General features: G+C 38.9%; 1 protein-coding gene across 1 annotated transcript in view; it reads left to right on the top strand.

Moving 5' to 3' along the window:
* Positions 1-22,269, top strand: part of zswim6 (zinc finger, SWIM-type containing 6) — a 49,726-nt gene extending 27,457 nt beyond the window's left edge. Inside the window, exons 3-14 of the mRNA XM_005459665.4 lie at positions 409-557; positions 855-1,005; positions 3,724-3,903; positions 4,919-5,095; positions 5,193-5,339; positions 6,443-6,583; positions 8,782-9,042; positions 11,089-11,224; positions 12,965-13,122; positions 15,401-15,564; positions 15,683-15,764; positions 18,202-22,269. Of these exons, the coding sequence (XP_005459722.1) occupies positions 409-557; positions 855-1,005; positions 3,724-3,903; positions 4,919-5,095; positions 5,193-5,339; positions 6,443-6,583; positions 8,782-9,042; positions 11,089-11,224; positions 12,965-13,122; positions 15,401-15,564; positions 15,683-15,764; positions 18,202-19,067 (2,612 nt within the window). The 3' untranslated portion in view covers positions 19,068-22,269. The remainder of the gene's footprint in view (positions 1-408; positions 558-854; positions 1,006-3,723; positions 3,904-4,918; positions 5,096-5,192; positions 5,340-6,442; positions 6,584-8,781; positions 9,043-11,088; positions 11,225-12,964; positions 13,123-15,400; positions 15,565-15,682; positions 15,765-18,201) is intronic.
* The last annotated feature ends 508 nt before the right edge of the window (positions 22,270-22,777 follow it).

The raw sequence follows: 22,777 nt of genomic DNA, 5'->3' as shown, positions 1-22,777 counted from the left end.
ATTCCCTGGAGTTGGGTGTTAAGCGTTAGAAATGAAGGATGCACTCCTTGCTCATGTAGAATGCTTATTGTTGCAGATTTTGCAGTATTTTCACTATTGATCAGCATTTAAGCTTGCACAGCACTAATGCTTTAATGCAAAAGGTAAACTAGTAGATATGCTGATGGTGGCATATTCATTTTGTGCTCTTCCCTGAAAAGACACTTGTTTGGAAATCAGAGCAAGTTGTTTAAGCATTGTTTAAAAATAATAAGACCATATGCATTAATGGACATACGAATATATTAGTACTTGTGCTTTTGATGCTTTCACATTACATACTCTTTTGCACTGCATCAAATCAGTTTTTTATGAGGACATCTAGTTGTTGTTAAGAGTTACTGACTTATTCATTTTCATTCACTGCAGGAGCTCCTGATCCAACAGCGGGGGCAAGTGTGGATGACGAGAACTGTTGGCATCTGGACGAGGAGCAAGTCCAGGAACAGGTCAAGCTCTTTCTCTCCCAGGGCGGGTACCATGGCTCAGGAAAGCAGCTCAACTTACTGTTCAGCAAGGTACTGACCCTCTAATCACATCATGTCTTATATGTATGGTGATTTTGTTGATTTTATGTATATTTTTTCTGATACTCTACAAGCTATTTGCACTGATGGTCAAAAAACCTTCCAAATTTAATACCTAAAGGGGTACCAGAATGATCCATGCTTGGTCTTTTATCATTTACATTAAAAGTGTTTTATTTCTTTGGTGAAATTAAAATAATCCGGAACTGTCATCTTGATTTTGATCCTATTACCTGATTAAATAAAAGTGATATATACCGTTTACTCACAGTGACGTTGTCTCTGCAGGTGAGAGAGATGCTGAAGATGAGGGACTCCAATGGAGCTCGCATGTTAACACTGATCACAGAGCAGTTCATGGGTGACCCTAGATTGGCGCTGTGGAGGCAACAGGGGACGGCCATGACTGACAAGTACAGGCAGCTGTGGGACGAACTAGGTACAGTGATAACAGGCACACAAACAGAATTTCAACCAATTTGTAGCAGCTTTAGTGTGTGAGCGGCTACAGTGCACTTCAACCAGCTGTCTTTTTCTTATGATACTCTTAACCCTTAGGTGTCCTATTGTTTATTACTATTTATTACAGAAATAAATTTTGAAATTCTGAGATTCAAAATCTTGCAAGATAAAGAATGTGAAATCCTTTGTATTCATCCGCCGCTAGTTTTTATACATTTATGTGAGGAATAAGCTTATTTACTGGGTTATTCTTAATGAATTGAAGAAAATTAACAAACATACAGGAAATCCTCAAATCGCAGGCAAGACCATAAAATATAAATATGTATTCAATATCTAAATGTCTAAAGCTAAGCCAGTGTGGACCCTGCCTGAAACCTGATTTTTTTTTTCTATTCTCTAGCAGGGGAAAACTCCTCTGTTTGCAAAAAGAACTCTTGCTATGTAGAAGTCTATAGAAAAATAACTCTTTGTCTCCCCTACTCTATGACCTCAGTAAACACTTTCCTGATAAGTTTATTATCTCAATCAGTAGTTTTACGTCTTATTGAATACAGTGTCATATGAATTTTGTAAATTATGCTCCAGGATAAAGCAAGTGACATCCTGTTTAAAAAAAACCAAACAAACAAAAACACAAAAAACAAATCAAGTCAAGACTGATGTGATGGTCCATTTGAGGCCTCATAACAGGAGTTTGCTGATAGGTGACATCAGGATTCGCCCATCTTTTATATACAGTCTATGGCTGATTCCAATCGCTTGTCCCAGATGGTGACTTTTCCTTTTGCAGAAACAGACCAAAAACGAAACAAAACCAGCTAGACCCAAATGACACATTTGCTTGTAATCAAAGACAACTCAGATTTCCCTTAAAAACAAACTCAAAATCCTGTTTTCATGAACATTTAAGTCCTTGATAAAAATTCTAATATTAAATCTTAAATCTTAATGTTTTACTTATTTCCCCATCTTCTGTTTTCTTTCCTTCCCCTGTGTGTTGCTGTTGAAGATTCTTTCTCTGCATTTCGTCACTCACGTGTGACGTCGCCCTGCTGTTTTCCCTCCTCCGTGTTGTCCTTGGTGCAGCCCTAACAAAGAGACAGAGGATAAAGCCTGTCTCCTCCTTCCCCTTCCCCCTCATTGTGAGCCTCCCTCCGTCCCTCCTGTATTCACTTCATCCCTCCTTCCCCTCAACACTTGTCTTCTCTTTTTATTTGGACATCTTTTTTTTCTTCAATTTCATTTTGCCCTAACATATTCATTATTCCCTTCATCCTTCTTCAGCCTCTTTGAGTGTGTGTGTGTGTGTGTGTGTGCGTGTGTGTGTGTGTGTGTTATTTTTTCACCACTGTCTTCATGGTTTTAGCCAACAGTGCAATTAATCTCTCAATTGTTTATGGAGCTGCAACAATTAGTTGAGTAATACAGCATCAGGAATTGAATTGGCATAATCACTTACTGATTTTAGTCTTTTCCTTTTGTGGTCATTTTGTCACACAAAACAAAACATCATATTTTAGCAGCACATGCTTGGACTGTTCAGAACGAATTGGCACTTTCTCTGATTTGGTTACAACAACAATAAGAATATTTCCTGCTGTCTTATCGATTCAGGTTTCCGCTTTGATTGCTTAGTCCATAACATAAAAATATATCCATCTGTTTGGTGCTTTCATCAAAGAGTTGAATAATAATATGTAAAATGCTGGTCCAAAACTCTCTTTCAACTGTGTTATTTTTTTGTTTGTTTGGAAAAAAGCCTTTTTTTGTTCCAGTATTTTTAGCTTTCCTTGATCTAATATTACAGCAAACTGATTCTTGACTTGACGTTACAAGCCTATAGACTGTATATTGAAGATGGACAGAGCCTAATCATCTGTAGGATTCACCTTTATTCTTTTGGTTGTTGGTGTTAGTTTTTCCAGAGCTAGAAATAACCATATTTAGAGAAGCCTATGATGTACTTAATTATTATCTAATGCTGACAAGCATTTGCTAGCAAGCTGCACTGATAAACTAAAACGTATACAAATATATCCACACAGGCATGGATAGCTGCTGATTAGCGCTTAGCGGTCAAAGCATAGACAGATAACTTCATTAAATGCTACAATCTGCTATAATGCTATAATTTACATGAAAAGGTGCAGGTGAGGCTACTAGCTACACTTGCCAGTGTCGGCATATCCATCAGTCAAAGTAGTCACCTCAAATTTTAAGCTTTATCAGTATCAAAAAGGGTAAGTTATTAAAACAAAAACACCTCTCTGATGTTTTGTAACGGGAAATTAGCTGTAGAGACAAAAACTGAAATTTGCTGTCTGAATTTAACAGGGGAGGTAAATGGTCTGCTTTTGCAGCCAGCCTCAAGTGGCCATTAGAGGAACTGCAGATCCTTTCTTGTATTTCTTTTTATTGGCACTTCCATGTTTGCTTCATTTTTTAGCCCCTAAGGTTGCCGGTTCAACTGAGCACAAAACAATCTCATGATTTATAAACCAGTATAATCAGCAGTTTTTAATCAATAATGAAAGTATTGGCTAGCAGCAGCCCTCAATTATTTAACAAGTTAACATGAGGCTACAAAACTTTATGGGTTATTAAATTCCATTTCATTCTGTTCTCTTGCTGTAAGTCTCAGAAGAGGAGAGCAAAGTTTGTAAGTGTAATATATCTGGATGTGTGTGCGCAGGGGCCCTGTGGATGTGCATCGTGCTGAACCCCCACTGCAAACCTGAGCAGAAGGCTTTCTGGCTACGACAGCTTCGCAGGTGGAACAGCGTGGACGTTTGCCCCTTGGAGGATGGTAACCATAGTAGCGAACTGACCAATCTCACCAACGTTCTGCCCCAGGGCCCTGCTGGTAACCCAGGTGAGATGACACCAGGCGGAAATATGTCTTCCTATTGTTTTATTTCCAGACGCTCTCCTGCATCACATCATGTCTTTCTCCAATCTCCAGCAGCACTGCCCCCCCCCCCCCCCAAAAAAAAAAATCAAGTCTCCTTTCAATCTCAGCGGCTGCGAGGCTTATTACCTTTTTACTAATAGAATGATCCCAATAACACATTTGAGGTCCTGAAGCTTTTTCTGGCTCTATTCTCTCCTCAGCTTTAGCTAAATTGGAGGAAAAGAGAAATGAATGTTTCTTTCAGGCAGTAATAAAAATGTTTCAAATGAGCTGAAAGGACCTTTTATTACTGCTGAGATTTTTGCCTGTAACAGTGCTGCACTTGTTATGTTACTGACCTTTTCTTCAGTTCAACTTATTCAACTTATTCATTATACATTTTGTCACTCTTATTCTTTGTCTTTTTCATATACACTCCCAATCAATAAATTGAATGCTCAAAAAAATGTTTTCTCTCACTCCCATTTCTTTTTGTTGCATGTTGAAGCTCTACTTGGAACCTTGTTAAGATCCAACCATGCAAAATATGATTTTTTTTTTTTTTGCCATTTTTCAAGTAATCTTGAAACTTGAATCTTTTGTATTCAGCTTTTGTTGCACTTTGGGAAATCTAAGACTGGAAATATAACTGTGTCACGAAAATGAAACCATCCATCAGGACTTTTGTACCAGGCTGTAAACATGCCTTTTAACTCCTAGTCATTTTAACCCCTGATCATTCCAAAATTAATCAAATCAAAAAAAAAGTTTGCGCTTGACCTCAGAGTCAGCCTCAGGTGGCCATAAGAGGAACCCGAAGGGAACCTGTATCATGTAGGCTTCAAATAAATTTCTCAGATGGAAATGTAATTAATAAATGCTTTGCCTTTATCATCAAACTATGTTGATTAAATAGTCTAATTAGGCACACAAAATAAACCACCACACTCCACTACCTCGCAGCTTGACGTTTAAAAACATTTGACGTCTCTCACAGACTCGCTGACTCGGCCTCACCGGACGGTCTTCACGCGAGCCATTGAGGCCTGCGACCTGCACTGGCAGGACCCCCACCTGCAAAACATCATCACGGAGGACCACTACACCAACTACTGCTACCATGAGAACCTCGACTCGTCCCTCTTCGACACCCGAGGGTGGCCCTTATGGCATGGTGAGAGAGAAGAGTTGTGGTTAGAGATAACAAGAAATAAATGTAGAAAAAAAAAAGGCAGAAGGAACACAAATGAAATAACTTCTCCTTCCCACAGAGCACGTCCCTACAGCGTGTGCCCGAGTGGATGCCCTGAGATCACACGGTTACCCCAAAGAAGCGCTCAGGCTGGCCATCGCCATCGTCAACACACTGCGGCGGCAACAGAAGAAACAGCTGGAGCTCTTTCGCTCCCACAAAAAAGGTCAGTGTACTCTCCTTTAATGTGCTCTTTAGTTTTGCTTTCCTACTTTTAATCAGTGCCCTCCAAAGTCTGTTTTCATTTTACTGCTGTATTATCTGTATACACAACATCTGTTCACCCGTGAAGAACATCCTCACTTGCTTTTATTTAGGTTTCCCTCTTACAGGAACTTGACCGGTCAAGCACGTATGGAACAAATGCAAAGACATTATTTTGCATTGAACTAAAGCGCGAATGTTCACGCATCTTTACAAACAGCCATCTGTTCGGTTGCTCTTGTTTTTGTTTTTTTGTTTGTTTTTCTTGTTAAGGTTATTGGTGTTATCTGCTTGTATAATTCAAATTTGGGCTTGAACATTCATGAGGAACATTTATTTGGGAGATAGTCATTCTGAGTGAAGAATGGGGGAAAAAACTCAATTACTGGGTTTGTGGAGCCCTGTGGGTCAGTTAAAGTTCTCTATGAAAAACTGGTCTAACATAAATAGGTGCTTTTTATTAACTGTAAATCATGCAAAATTATGCCAACAGAGCTGTAGAATAAAAATACAGACCTAGAAATTTGCATGTGTGGATTAAGTGGAACTGCATCTTGGAGACCTTTACCACAGGTTATTTGTTTTTTGTGCTTTTCTGGAGTAGATTAAGGTGTCTCTGCGTATCTGTATCTATATATTCCTATCTATGTATTCCTTCAATGACACTGACACCATGGCTCTGTGGGGATCACACCATCTGTTGCTGGAGACCCTTTTTAGATTTGCATACAAGCTGTATTTAGTTTTCTGTGACACTTTCTATCAGTTTAACACCAGACTGTCAACAGTTCATTAACAGTAATTTACGACCATGAAAGATTATTTAATATGCAGGAATTTATATCCCACTCTGTTCTGGTGCAAATATAAAAAAAAACAACAATATAAAAACAACAGGAAAAGAGGATGTGTGGTGGAAATGTGTGCAGGCTTAAGTCAGTTAAATAGTATTCCCTGTATGAGATACATGGATGTTTTAGGCTTATTCAGCATCATGACATGGTCTTCCTAGCCTGCTTAAACAAATGTTTTAAACTAATACTTAGTGTCTTTGTGTTACTGTAGAGCTGCTAAACAGAGGAATTACATCAGTCACCAACCTGGAAGGATGGGTGGGCCACCCTCTGGACCCCATCGGCACTCTTTTCAGCACCCTCATGGAGACGGGGAGGGGCAGCGAGGAGGGAACTCTACTTGATTTCTCAGGTGCGTGCAGATGAACACATAGCTGTAGAATCGCTCACATCCTCTGGTGCCAAAATTCTTTCTGAAGAGGGGTGCCTTTGTTTGCTCTAATTCTTTTGTGAGATATTTTCATACTATGTCCTTTTTTTTGGACAGTTGATAATATGTATGGAAGATGTGTGTTTGCTGAAATTACCTAGAGAACCCAACAAGGCACAGATTTTTAAGAGGTAATAGGGCAAAAGTATGGTGAGTCACTGATGAGCTTTAACATTTTATTGGATTTTGTAATGTTACCACAGGATGCAAAGTCAAAGAAGTGTAGTGGTAATAGAAAGTACAATATTGTCCTCTGAATGCAATGATATAGAAATATACAGTAGCTGAAAATGAAAATACTCAAGTGATTATGTATGTATGGTTGCTTTCCTTTGCTGCAGATGTTACACACACACACACACACACACACACACACACACACACACACACACACACACACACACACACACACACACACACACACACACACACTCATTTTCCAGAGTGTGCCTCCAACATTTACACTGCAGTGATTGTATCTTCTCTGTCAGAGCTGCAGGCCCTCAGGTCGCAATCAGCACAAATGACACAGACATGCTGATTGGCCTCCAGTCATCCTCCAATAACAGCTCATGAATAAGAAATGCAGCAGGAAAAACACTCCAATTAAAATGCATTAATTATGCAGGGAGCTCAGCGAGACGAATTTCAGCGTACTGCAGCCAGAACAGACGTCACATTAGCACTCGGTTTTGCTTGTAAAGAACAGTTTATTCAGGAACTGCTCAGGGCCCTTCATTTTTATGTTCTAGATTTAATTATAAATACATAACCCTGATTTTATACACCATCAATCTACAATGAATTCTTAATGAAAACTGAAATCTCCTTATTAAAAGAAGTTTTCAGAGACTTAATTCAGTACTTTGTAGAGGTACCATTAGCTGCAGTTATGTAATTGTGTCATGTTGGAAAAGCCTCCGCAGGCTTTTCCTGTCGATGGTGAAGGTCTCCAAGATGGAGCACCTAGATTTGGGCAGTTCTTCCCATTTTGTTTTCTACCTCTTGTCAGGCTTGGCAGGATGGGATGGCAAGCATCTGAACCGCTGAGTTTTCCAAAGGTAGTCTGTGGGGTGTTGGCTGAGACACTCAACTTCAGCCCTGAAGACTTGTCCTGAGACCATTCCATTATTATCTTCGCCAGTTTAGATTCTTGTTATGCTGAAAGCTGAACTGTAGTCCCAGTCTTTGGTCTCTGGAGGGGGTTTTCTTCAAGAAATTCTCTGTTTGGCTGCACATGGCTCTTAGTCCTAACTGATCTCCCTTTCCCTTTTCCCCTTCTTAGAAGCACCACCGCAGCAGGGAGCTACTGCCACCATCCTTCAATTAGCTGTCTTTTTTCCTCGTGTTCTCTCAGCCCTTTATTGTACAGTTTGTTAAGCTCTTAGCAGTCATAAATATTTCGCTCAGACTTACTTTCATCCAGCTGTTTTACTGTAAAGGTCTAATTGGTGCAGTGCTGTTGAATTGGTTTGCATGTTTTCCTTCTCTGCAGAGGGCTTCTCTGTTTAGATGGATGATGAACTCTATGAAAAGATTCGATGGTATCAAAGCACCAACTATAAAGATAAATAGTTTGATACCAAAGTGTTTGGTATCATACATACACTGCTCATACACACTTCAGCTGTGGTGGTTTGCATCGAGACTCTTGGACCTTTACTTAGGAAAGGTTTATTGAGTGTAGATTGATGGGTAAAAATTGTCAATATGAGTTCAAGAAGTGAAGGAACTTTTTATAGTGAATATAAGGGATTTTTTTTTTTTTTTTGGGGGGGTGGGAAGGTTTTCAATTAAGCCTGTGCTATTTATAACTGAGAGTGTGTGTGTGTGTGTGTGTGTGTGTGTGTGTGTGTGTGTGTGTGTGTGTGTGTGTGCGCTCATTAGGGACTGTTAATTCTCCTGGGATGAACTGTAAGGTCTGCCAAGACATCATTAAACCATTAAAACACATGATTACCATCAGGAGAGTACACAGTGAGGAAAATGGAACATGAGAATGAACAAACAGATCAGTAGATTTATCAATACTCAGCTCAATCTGCACCCCAAAGGGTACATTGTCCTTGCTAAGTCATCTCTCACCCTGTCCTCCTCCCACCTCTCTCTCTTACCCTCAGGCTTGCTGGGTTCAGGCAGATGGACGGAGCATCCGGTTTTCCCAGCGCAGCGTTTCTTGGAAGAAGGAGAGTCTTTCCTGTCGTTGGCCGTGGAGACGGCTCTCATTGGACTGGGGCAGCAGAGAGTGATGCCAGACGGCCTTTACGCTCAGGAGAAAGTGTGTCGCAATGAAGAGCAGCTATTGGGCAAGCTTCAAGAAATTGATTTAAACGACATGCTGGTGAAGATCTTCCGGAAGCAAGCTGTCTTACTGCTAGAGGGTGAGTTGGACCCAACTTTAACAACATTAAGCTGCTTTTTCGAACAGTGAGCCACTGCTGTAATACGTTGTTTTTTGTTTTTTTTAATTGAGTAAGTTCTTCTCCCAAAATACAGATATATATTTTTTTTAATAGATTGCACAATGCTACTTAGTGAGATTTTGTTGCCTTTGGACTGGACCAGGCAAGCAAAAACAGCCTCTATGCCAAGCTAAGCTAGCCTGCAACCCTCTAGCATCTTTTACCCTACACATTAGGTTAAAAGCTGAGATGCACTCTTCGTGAATGTGAATGTTTTGGCAATGTTGGGCTGAATGACTACAAAACATTGATCTTTAAAAGTGAAAAATTCAAGAAGAAGGTTCCTCGTTCAAATCTCGTGGTCAATGGGTTTCGTCCAGGATATTTAGTGTCCTAAATATGACCTTGTTTTTACTGAAGAAAATCCAAAATAATTGTGCATCAAATTCTTTGAACCTGGACTCATGTTAATAAAGAAATGGCAAGATTTCCCAAATTGCTGTTCACCACCTTTTCATAATGATGTGCATGAAAAGGTGGTGGGAAGAAAATTTCCATTTCACACCCTGACCCACAGACAGCTTAAAGAACAGACTCAGTGTGTACAGGGTTGTTAACTCTGTGTACTTTGCAGGTTCTGTGCTGTACATGTACGTTTACACTTTGTTTGGAGTCCCGTATTTACAATTGTGGACTTGTTTGCATTGTCAGTCTGTTGTCACTGTGTTTGTCTGTGTGTATATTTTTTAGGGCTCTAGTTTTCCTGCCAATATGGCTTTTGCACACCATGGTTTATTGGGTAAAATTATTCACTGTCCCTATATTATGAAAAAAATGTTAACACAAAATAATCTTGTGATATTCTACTCTATTCTATTGTCAGCAAAAGCCTACTAAAAGCTGACATTTCCTGTGCCAGAAAGTTCCGCTGTTCTCCAAAAGCATATTAAAAGCATATCCATGAGTCAACACTGTTGGATTGTGTGACATGATCTTTCTTTGCTATGGACACACATTGTAGTCTGTTTTAGTTTACTTCTCACGTACAGCAGAAGAAACCTAACTCACTGTTGTTTTTAGTACTTTCATGCAAATTGTTTTTAGATTCCAGGTTAAGATGTTAAAAGGCGTAATTTCTAATAGAAAACTAAACTTTCACTCAAAACCATAATCTGCCCGAAGTACCAAATGTACATTCATTTACAGTTAAAAATGGTTTATTTATTTTAGTGTAGAAAAAACCTGTTCCCAGGTGATCTGAGAATTTAAAAATGAAACTACATAATTGTGATTTTCTTTTTCTTTTTTTTAAAAAAAGACTTGAATACGAAGTAAAAACCAGTGAGCTTTGAGTGTGTGAGTGAAAAAAGGCTTATTATATATTCCACAAAGAATAGGGCAGTTATCCACTGACAGCTGCAAGGCTTAAAAAAGTGAAGGAAATAATCATTTTAATATATATTATCAAAGTCTGTAAATCTTTATTTCTTTTACTACATTTTAACTCTTTTATTTATAAAGTATAAAGAAATAAAGCATGAGAAAATTGAGACTGACCCCAGTATTTCTCTTAAATCCAATAACTTCTTTAATTTAACTGAATTATTGTCTTAGAAAAAAACAATATTGAAACTAATAGAAGCGATTATATTAAATAAGCCCTTTTTGTGCCACCACACCAGCACTTGAAAGCTTTTCCTAGAAGCTGTTTAATTTTCTTTAGAACTACATGCATGTTGACATGTTTCAGGATGTCCTCTTGCACAGTTTAAAAGCAAGACGTTTCTGCTTTCTGTTTCACCAACACAGTGATCAACCCTCTGATACAGAGCTGACTCACACACTTCGGCTTTACTTTGTGGGTTTAATCAGCACTATCAAACTTGTTAACATCAGGCTGGGAAACAATCTGGTACACAGGGTTACCACCCAGTCATATGTGAAGCTCTTCTCTGCACTCATCTGTATTCACGTCGACTCTGTACAGACTGAACTGATCCATGTGTTGTGTCTTGTTTCTTCCAGCTGGTCCTTACAGTGGTCTGGGGGAAATACTCTACAGAGAGAGTGTCCCCATGCACACTTTTGCCAAGTTTCTGTTCACCTCCCTGCTACCTCACGATGCTGAACTGGCATATAGAATTGCACTGAGGGCTATGAGGTGAGTTCCATGCTATCTTTAAATGTAGTTTAAATATAGACATGAGAAAACATCACAAGAAAACCAACAACATTCTGAAAACAGGATGTTTCACTTTCCAGTTGATTGTTTTTGAATGGATAGACAAGGTGACAGTTCAAGGTCATTTCCTTTATCTCCTGTCTTTTATTTTTCCCCACCTCCAAACTATATCGTCTTAGGACCTAATTCTAAATATCCTGTATGGAAAAGTACTCATGTGATTTCAGTGGCAGTACAACAACCACTGAGAACATGATTTTTAAAAAGGACAGAATACTAGTATCCACGACTGATACAGTACCTTTTGTACTTGTATAACATCAGTGATAAAGGTACTTATTGTAAGTTCCTGAAGCTGTTAACAGAATGTGAACAAACCACCAAAGTGACCTAAACGAAATTAAAAAAAATTACAAAAAAAATCTGTGTATTGTGTTGAAGCCATATCAACTGAAGCTGACTGAGGGCGTGTTGTGTTATAAGGGCTTGTGTACAAAATGGTATTTTGTACCACAGGCTGATGCAGTAAGTCAACGTCACCTTTATTTAACTGAGGAAGTCATAAAAATTACAATACATGATTCATATTTCTATATTAAGCCTACGTTAGTAGCCACCATTTATACTTGTACAGCATGTGCCTGCACATAAGAAAGTGTACGTCAGGTTGAAGTGTAACTTTAGAAAGGTTTGTGGTTATTACCTACAGAATTACTGCAGAAACGTGACTCTTAAATTATTTAAAATGACGGGCCAATAAAAGGCAAAATCTCTTGAGGAAATGAAGCTAGCAAAAAAGAAACAAAAAATATTTTATCTATAAATCATAGTAAAAAATAGATGTTTAGATTAGGCAAGACGAAATGGCTGAGAAACTAAAAAAACATGCAGACAGTGGAGCTAAGCTAACATTTTCAGGCGATCATTTTCATTCAGACTTCCTTCATGTTAGAAGGAAGTAAGTTGGGGGGTTAATGATGGCGGTCCATCATCTAAGTCATCCTCTAGACATTCACTAAAGAGGATCAGTTTTAGTCTGCATGCCTGAAAGAGAAAGGAAAATGTGCATTTACATAAAGACAGATTAAGGCTGGAATTTTAACACCACCTCCTAGTATAACCTGCCTCTCTGCCCGCTTTAAGTCTCCGCTGGTTCATGATGCAGAGATGGAAAAAGAAGAGAGGCAGACTGAGGAGTTATCTGGGACACTGTTTAATGATAAAACCTCCTTTTGCTGGAATATTCACTGAATAATTCAAGAATGCTGAGGAGGAGTTTTAGAAAATGTGTGAATAATAAATACACACTGTTGGTTTGCTTCTAGACCACCACGGGAACCTTTATTTCGTCTTGTTTAAATTAAACTTCTCTGATTTTTATATTATGTAAATCGATCAGACTTTTTTTCCCCCCCAGACCTAAAAACAAAAGATGATTATAAAAGTACATCAGCTCTATCTGGGTAGAACATCTCTGTGGTTTGGCTGAAAAGGAACAGTTATTTTTAAATCCATCCTTTTCTCAGTGTTCATAGCCTGAGGCAAAGATCCACCTGAGCTCAGGTGTGCGGACACGCACTGAAAAACTATTGATTGATCCTGTAAGTGGAACATTACACTCTGATAACTTGTTTACCTCCATGAAGTGTTCTTCTGAGAGGTCACATCTCTTCCTGTCTAATAAAGAACTAATACAATTTTTTTTCCATCTGCGCTCAGGTTGCCGGTCCTGGAGTCCACAAACCCCTCTAGTGACTTGTCTCGGCCTCACCACATAGTGTCTGTGGTGCCCAACCGATACCCTCGCTGGTTCACTCTAAGCCACATAGAGACTCAACAGTGTGAACTGGCCTCCACGATGCTCACTGCTGCTAAAGGTACACAAACGTACATTGACTCAAAATTGGAAAAGTGCATTTTGAGGTATTTTATGATCATACAGAATTATATATACAGAAAACAGATCTCAAGGCAAGATAGGTACGATGAGGCAGAGAAATATCTGATATTCATGATAACCATCAAATTTCAAAATGAAACATCAATACTGTCAGTAACGCACATATGAAAAATATTATCTTTTATTTCACAGTCCTGCAATATAGGGGAAATTACTACTACTATTTATTGTAGAGTTCAGGTAGATGACTCCATCAAACACACCCCTACACTACCCCAGCATCCACCTGTAGGCTTTGGGGTGATGTTTATTCATCATGCAACACACAAATACAGGTTAAACAGCAAAAGGAAAAACTTTATTGACTGTCAAAAGAATCCAAAAGTGACCCAAAACCAATAAGTAAAACAAAAGGGGCCACTTGACGCACATGGAATGAGGGAGAAGAAATGGCTGATTTTGAGAAAGTGTGCGCACAAAGGGAGGATATGGTAATCAGATAGGTGAAAACACTGAAACACAGAAAAGCACTGAAGGCAGGGCCAATGCAAAAAACAGGGGAAAAAGAACAACAAAACAGCACCAAAAAACCAACCAACCTTGAAAGTTAAACAAGAAGTAACCAAAACCAAACCAAACATCTAAACACAAAGGCAGGAAACAATAAAGACTAAAGAAGATGATCGAGTAGAAGACAGAAGGAATGGGAAGAAAAAGAAGAAATGTTTAAAATCTAAAAACTGATACCATGGAAACGATGGAAACCTTTTTTTTTCCACAATAAATTGTGAAGTGAAAATCTGATACCGTGACAGCCCTAATATCGCTCTGATGGTAATATCCTTTATGCTGCTTATCACCAATTTCAGTACTTCCCCACAGTATGTGGGAATTATTTTCAATGATAAAATGAATTAAATTAGAACAGCCTCAACCAGGATAAACAGGAAATTGGATGGAAGGCACAGTGAGCTGAGGAGATGCTGCATCTACTCAGGCTGATGGTGTCAACTTAGACTTCTCAAAAAAAACTGAACAGCCTCCTGTCAGAGCAATCTCGCCTTTAGTTTAGAGGTATTTAATGTTTTCTGACATGTGCGACCACATACAAGACTAAAGTTAATCTTACTACCTATGGCAAGCGAGAGAAACTATTTTGGGGGGAAAAAAAACAAAACTTGCAGGTACCCAGGACATGTAAGAGCTAGAGTACCCTCAAAATAAATTAGTTTCTGATTACATCTGAAGGGAAAGTGTTTTTAGCTGCTTCAAAGCACCACATGGAAAGAAGGTGCAAAAAGCCTGTCACCCTAAATAGTTGTTAGGAGGATAATTGTGTCAAACTGAGCTGCATGCAAACAATACACAATTCAGGTCACACTTTCTGCTGTGTTCACCCATTTACATTAATTAAGATTTTACTTTAAATATCCTTTGGAAATGTGTGATCAAAGCACATGAAAAACAGAAACATAGTGTTGAACAGGCAATAAATGTTCAAATACTGCAAGTCTTGCTTGAAGGCATTTATTCAGTAAAGAACTTTGCACACCGGAGCAGCTGCTGTGTGAAGTGGGAATGTTGAAATGTTTGTTCAGGAACGTTACCAAAAATGTAGAAAGTTTAAAAGATGTGACACTGGATGTACTTGGCAGAAGAAGGCAATTGAAACTACCCAGGTATTATTAGAGGGCCTGGTGACATTATGTATTTTGTATATGTATATGATCTTATCAGGCACATGGATTTGGTTTAAGAGTACTACCTGGGATTGACGAGGGGCTGCCAATCAGAAAGAAGAAAGAAAGCAAGTTAGCTTAAGGGGCGGTGACTAAAACCTCTCATTTCAGAGAGTGTAGGGTGCAGGGATAGAGGGAATTTTTTAAAAACGAGTATATAAAAGAGTGGATGGAAATAAAAAAAGATTCCCTTTAAATAACTTTTTATTCGATGGGCTAGCTAGACAAAGGGATATATCGCAAAATGTTTATGTTTTGGTAACAACAAGATTGTCTTAGTAGCAATTTTCTGAAGTACATTTATATTAGGGTCATACTTCCAGACACTTTCAGAATTGGTCTGTCTAGTTCTTGTGATACGCTTGTTTCTGTAACATAACATCAGACGTTTGTGTGGATATAAACGAGTCGTATTTTGTAAAAATTTAAAATGAATCCAGTAAACCAGATTCCATAGAGAAGATGATAGTGACTTTGCTTCATTGTCTCCATTTGCTTTGTTTGATGTGTTACCAGGTGATGCTCGCAAGCTAGAAACTGTGTTAGAGTCGATCCAGAAGAACATCCACTCCTCCTCCCACATCTTTAAACTGGCCCAGGATGCCTTCAAAATCGCCACTCTCATGGACAGCCTGCCTGACCTCACGCTGCTCAAGGTTTCCCTGGAGCTGGGCCTTCAGGTAGGAAGGAACACACGCACACACACAGACACACAGACACACACACACACACACACACACACACACACACACACACAGAGTTTCCATTGTGCAGACTTTAATTTTGTGTTTTGTAAAGGTGATGAGGATGACCCTGTCTACACTGAACTGGCGTCGGAGAGAGATGGTGCGCTGGCTTGTCACCTGTGCTACTGAAGTTGGTGAGTTTTTCATACCAGAGGAAATCGTGGCACACACCCTCTTTACAGTGCTAATCGTGTCAGAGGTGTCAGTGGTGTCTTTTTATATAAATTGTGTTTCTGCATATTATAGCCTGGATATTAATATCATCTAATGGTGAAATATTTGGATAAAAACGTATATGTACCATGTACAGGTTTAAGAGTGAGAGCATTGCAGCAGTGTTAGTGTGACTTTTTTTTTTATTTGTTAAGATTAACAAATAAAACAAATAAAATAAGATAAACATTAGCATGGAGACTGGCATGATATTGGTTCAGTTCCTCAGTTGGTAAAAAAAAAACACGGCTGTCCCGTGTCACAGTAGACACCTGGACTAGTAAAATATATTTAGCACTTCTAGTGCTAAATAAGAGACTAAAAGAGTACTTCTTTTTTCTTTTCTTCTTTTTCAGCTAAAGTAAATTTAGGTCAATAATTCTTAATTTCACCCTTACATAAAGTAATTGTTACAAGATTACTGCCAATAAAAAAATGGCCCCTTACCATTACAGTATGAAGTACTGAGAAAACTAATTGAGTACCTTTGTGTAGACAAAATTAACACTCCTTTGCATTTAGCTTGTCACTGTTTGCTAAATGTACATTAGGTGTGCTTAGGAATGTTGTCCTATTTTTGTCTGATATGAGATTGTATGTTCTCAGCAGTCAGGTTTTTATTTCTTTATTTATTTTTTGTCATGTTTCTTGTTTCATGATGGGCTAAATGTTTTCAGTTGGTGAAAAGTCTGAACTGTAGACATGCCAGTTCTGCACCTGGAGTCTTCTACTACAAAGCCATACTGTTGGAACAGATGCCCCATGCAGTTTAACATGGTGTTGCTGAAAGATGCATGGCTTTTCCTGAAAAAGATGTCATCTGGATGGGAGCACATGTTGCTCTAAAACCTGTATACACCTTTCAGCATTGATGGTGCTTTTCCATATATGCAACATGCCAGTTCCGCTCATTCACCCCCATATCGTCAGAGGAAATGGGGTTGTGAAAGCTGGTTGTTTAGAGTTGTAACATGGGTATCATTCTTTGCCTAAACTGCTTTGGAGCTGTTGTGGTGCTAATTAAATTATGGCCTTTAGATGCTGACAAAAAAGTATCAGTTGGGCACAAAAAGTGTGAAAAGCACAATATAAAGGCCATCTTGTTTGTTCCCCTGCCACCTATGAGACAGAATCATCCCAAATCTTGGTCATGCAATAACATCTAATCGGTTATGCGACTTAAAAAGTAACAGGTTGTATCAGAATACTTTAACACACCATAACACAGTCAACACTGTCTAGTAATTAAACTAAAATTATGTTTGGAAGGAACAGCCAATCAGAAGAGAGTTGACTTCAAGGAGGATTGGCCTTAAAGCGTGGACTTAAAACAGGAGTCCAAGACATGAAGTTGGAGAAGAGTATCATTTATGTTATGCTGTTATCAGGAATAACCGGCAATAAACTGACTGTTTTTTTTTAAGCACACTGTTTATTTCAGTTCTTACACTGCTGCTATGCTTGTGGTTAAATTTTGTATAAAGTACAATGCAGTTCAGTTTGTCTTTCCATTGCACCACAGAGTCTACTCATACATGTGTAGAAAAGCTCGACAGGCCTGCTGTGCCCTGTTTTGGGAAGGGAATAGCAAACAGTTAGCTACAAATAGATTGTAAAGATGTTTGTGCCTGTGAATGCTTAGAGATTTAGGGACTTTTGAGAAACAGCAGGTCAGACTTCTTAAGTGGGTTTTGGAAAGCTCTCTGCAAGGGAGATGGAATGACTGGAAGGTCAGTAATTATGGGAGATTGTGGGCTGTTGGCTGATTAAGTGGGCCTTATGTTTGGCCTTGAATACTGAAACCCAGTGGCTGATTTCCCTGAAGTGGACAGGAAGCTAAGTCCAGAGGGAAGGAGCTCTACAGAGGAAAACCCTCCTTCCAGATGATCTCTTGTGAATGCAGGGGAGTGACAAGGGGACCCTGTTTCTGTGAGCGGACTTTGAATGGATTCATTGAGAAAATGCCAGCCTGGTGATGCAGAGTGGGGGGGCCACATCATATAATGTCAGAGGAATTACCAACAAACTGTCCAATTACAATGTAAAAAGCCTTTTTAACAACTCCAAACACTAATCACATTAAAGGAACCCTGTAGTAGTCATTTTAGATTGCCTTTTAATTTCTGCTTGGATTCGTTCAAGGTTTTTGCATGGAAGGATGGTTAACAAAGTAATGTTTCAGTTTTCAGCATCACTAGATCTCCTGTCTTATAATTTACACTTTACACACTTTTGGTACTAGACTTTCATTGGGAAATATGGTAAATGTAGAGCATACTTAGTGACATTTGCGATTGAAGGCTTCATTTTAAAAACCTCTTAACTGTCAAGCTAAGATTTCTTTTTCTGTCTTTCTAGGTGTGTTTGCTCTGGACAGCATCATGCAGAACTGGTTCACCCTCTTCACCCCCACTGAAGCAACCAGCGTTGTGGCTAGCACTGTCATGTCCAACAGCACTATTGTCCGCCTGCATCTGGACTGCCATCAGCAGGAGAACCTGGCCAACTCTGCCCGCACCTTAGCCCTGCAGTGTGCCATGAAGGACCCCCAAAACTGTGCCCTCTCAGCTTTGACACTCTGTGAAAAGGACCACAATGCCTTTGAAACAGCCTATAAGATTGTACTGGATGCAGCTGCCACTGGAATGAACTACACACAGCTGTTTACAATAGCACGCTACATGGAGCACCGTGGTTATCCAGCAAGGGCATACAAACTAGCAACGTTAGCCATGACTCACCTGAACCTAAGCTACAACCAAGACACACACCCGGCCATTAATGATGTGCTCTGGGCATGTGCTCTCAGCCACTCCCTGGGTAAAAACGAACTGGCAGCCGTCATCCCTCTAGTGGTGAAGAGTGTGAAGTGTGCCACTGTCTTGTCGGACATTTTACGCCGGTGCACTCTTACAACACCAGGTGGCATGGTGGCACTACACAGTCGCAGAAACTCTGGAAAGCTGATGTCTCTGGACAAAACTCCACTCAGGCAGCTACTGGACGCCACAATCGGGGCCTACATCAACACAACGCACTCTCGGCTGACGCACATCAGCCCACGCCACTACAGCGAGTTTATCGAGTTCCTCAGCAAAGCCAGAGAAACATTTCTCATGGCACACGACGGACACATCCAGTTCACACAGTTCATAGACAACCTAAAACAGATATACAAGGGCAAGAAGAAGCTCATGATGCTTGTTCGAGAGAGATTTGGTTAAAAGACGATCATATGACCAAATTGTATTTTTGTTGTTGTTGTTGTTGTTTTGTTAGTTGTCTCCTTTTTTTTTAATCCTTTCTAACTTGAAGTGAAAATCCACCTAAAACAACTTTCATGTGAATCTTATTCTTGTGCTTTAGGACTGCTGGGTCTGATGGATAACGAACACAATTTCTTCGAGGCAAATATTTAAGACTGTGAGGTTAAAACGTTACCAAGCATGATCACACACAGATTCTAGTGTTGGGTAGCCCAAAAGGTTTTAGAGTAAAGTTTAAAATTTGGAGAGGAAAGAAAAAGACTGTAAACCATATGAGCAACACCCGGGGCCAAGACTAAAACAGAGTGTACACACGTTTTTGTTTGGGAGATTTGAGGCTTTTCATACCGGTTCTGTTCTTATCCAGATTATTTCACCATAAATAGATATACAAATGCACCGAGTCTTTTGTCACATAAATAATTCTGAATGTAGACTTAGTTGCTACTGGTGGATAGCTAATGGCTACACTGTGACTATGTTTGTTCCAAAATAGTTGCTTCTACAACACATACAATTGTGATGCCGGCCAAGACAGTACTGTAAATACAGACACTCCCATCAGGGCTTTAATCAGACCTTATGTAACTTGTAAATCATCTTCTCCCCATCGGCAGTAGCTACAACCGTAGTCATAACTGCAGCAAGAGCAATGCCCAAAAGCTTTATCTGCTACTGATTATATTTAACCAGAGGAAGGAATTTACCTTTAATGGCCACTCATCACCACATCCTGGAGTCAGTGTGGCATCATCATATTAGAGACACAGAAAAGCAACAATTTTTCTTATTTGACAGCATTCTTTTGAAAATGTTTTTAATTATTTAAATAGTTGCCAACTATTATTTTCTGTTGATCCACAGATAGATTAAGTCATTGCATCTCTAATTAAATTTATTACTTTGAACTGCAATATAATCACAAAATTATAGATAACAGCTCCACTAATTCATGATATTGTAGCGTTGAACCATAATTCTTATGAAATGTTTAAAAGATAAGCAGGAATTACATTTTAGAGTTCCTGTTCAGACTGTTCAGGGAGTTCTTCCTTCCCACTGACACCAAGTGTATGATCATGGTAGAGTTCTTTCTCTAATGTTGTAGGGTCTTTTCCTTAAAGCACTTTCAAATGATTGTGGTTTATGATGGCATAAAAAACCAAGTATGCAGCTCAAATGAAATATAAATCCGTTGCTTTTTGGTGTCTTAACAGTACAAGACACTGAAAATCTTGGACTGTTCACCAATACCAAACATTTTTATTTATTTATTTTTTTGCTGCTTTCTGATGTTTAGAAGGTACCCCGCTGACCACTGTTAGCATTATGCAGCAGATTTTTTTTTGTTTTTAAATGTAGCTCACATGATTTTTTGTGTCAACACACCAACAAACTTGGCAGTTATCTTTCAAAGGCAGCAAAGAATAAGACCGCTAAGTAACAAACGTAAATGTATAAAGTGTAATGATTTTGCAATGTTGTATGGGGGAAGAAACACTTACCTTCATTTCTAAGAAAACTCCACAGGATACCTTTAATAGACCAGACTTTTTAAACATCACTTAATCTGTGGGAGTGGTGTACACACTGTTTATACATCTGGCCCCTGGTATTGATGTGTCAAAAAAAAAACCCAAAAAACTATGTGTTTAGTTTCCAAAACTGTCACTTTGTTTGAAGATTTTGTGTTTTCCATTACATACAAACGTGAGAGGGTTTTATGCTGAGTATTTCCTGTATTGTCCAGTGGCAAAATGTCTGCCTTGCACTGCTCCTGCTTCCCTCGGCTAATGCTCACAGCCTCAAAGAGAAGACAAATGGCTTTAAACCAAATGGACCATTTGAAGCGACGAGTACCTCTTTTAAAGGATCCAGCTTTACTCTTTCCCCCCAGGCCTCCTCACCCATCTGCTCAAGAAAGGCTCTAAATCCACCATCAAAATTCATTTCGCTGCCATTTCCAGGCTGGTTGTTTTGGCTTTGCAGTGTTGTCGCAAACATTCAGTATGCTTATTTGACGGACACATTTGCCACGATAGCACGACGACAAACCATCTCAGTTCTCGTCCTCGTGGAAACAATGTATATTCTCAGGGATTTCTCCAAAAAAACCGAAACAAACAAACAAAAATAAGCAGAAAAAAGAACAAAAGCATTTTATTGTCCTGTGTATATATGAAAGTATATGTCTCAATATTGAAAAAATGTATATGTTAACTAATTTATGACAGAATATTCTATGTAAGACACAATACTTGAAGCTGCAGTAATTTTGGAAACAAGCGAAAAGCAAAACATATCAGAAGGACTTCTAAACGTTGGCCTGGCATTGCATTACGGGCCCTGTTTGGGCTCTGCAGACATGAAATGAACTGCAGAAAGTGGCCGTCAGGAAGTGGACGTGCAGAGTGGATATTATCCGGAGCACAGAAGTGTACTGAGGGGTTTTACAAGTCATTGAAGGAGGCAGAGCGGCAGCAACATACAGCTGCCAGCTGCTGCAGTTCTCTCATCGTGGTCAAGTCTGCCTCATTCCACCTTCTGCAGTGACTCGCTCACAAAATGAAGCTTTGCTTTTTCTTCTTTTTTTTAAAAAGTCCATGCCTTTTCTCACATCTCGACTTTGTGCAGGACAGAAAGTTGCTCTGTACAACAGGTCTTGACTGTTCCACTTCATTTTTTAAAAATTAATTTAATTGTAATGTTATTGTCTCTTCCTCTTCAACTTCATGTCTCTAGAATTCCTCACACAAGAACAGCCTTCTTTCTTGCCTTGTCTTAATGCTTTAAAATAACCAAATGGGAGTTCTAACTACCAAACTCTTTTCATACGCAAACTGACCATGATGATGGCCTTTTAGTGTCTTTGATTTGTAGCTGAACTGGCTCTGTATTTTGTGCTTGAAAAGCTCATCTCATCTTCTTCAGTGTCGTCTCTTAGAGGTCTACTAGTAGCTCTTTTGTTTAGAAATGAATGATGCGCCCTTTTATTTATTATATTAGGTAAATGATTGTACAACCATGTCAACATGCTCATGAAGTTAAAACTAAGATTTGATACACTGATCGATTTATTTATGTAACTAAATCACTGTTTTATAAAGTTGTTAATGAATCAACACTTTGCTTTAATTAAATTAGATTTTTGAGAGGAAAATGTCTTTGTGTTTATTATTGCTTTTAAGGTACATATTGTAATTTCTGATTTTTTTTAAATGGCTTATAATCAGCCACTATAGCTATCTTCAGAATGTAAAGAAACACTCCTGTTTATTTCCAAAAGATCTATGTATTGTGTTAAAGAGATATCAACTTAAGTTGAGCTGGGCTGTACTTTGGTAAAATACCAATTTGTAACATAAGATGCCGTAGTATGTCAGTGTCATTTTGACTTTATCGGGAAAGTAGATTTTTAGTTTGTAGCTATCCCATGTAATGGGATAGCTAAAAAATAACATTACAACTTAAACTGGTGCTGCTGAAAGCTTTAGTAAAATTCTGCATAAGGTAATTGCTAAAACAGAAAACCGTAAAATACAACGAACGGCAGAACTGTAAGCTATCATTTTAATAATCCTCTCTCAATTCTTTTAATGCTAAATTAGACAGCACCAAATCATACCAACAGTTGCCTCGAGGCACTTTAATATAGGGCAAAAACCCAC

The sequence above is a fragment of the Oreochromis niloticus genome, linkage group LG7, assembly GCF_001858045.2.
Source record: "Oreochromis niloticus isolate F11D_XX linkage group LG7, O_niloticus_UMD_NMBU, whole genome shotgun sequence".
NCBI classification, from domain to species: Eukaryota; Metazoa; Chordata; class Actinopteri; order Cichliformes; family Cichlidae; genus Oreochromis; species Oreochromis niloticus.
This window is presented reverse-complemented; position numbering and strand designations above follow the sequence as displayed.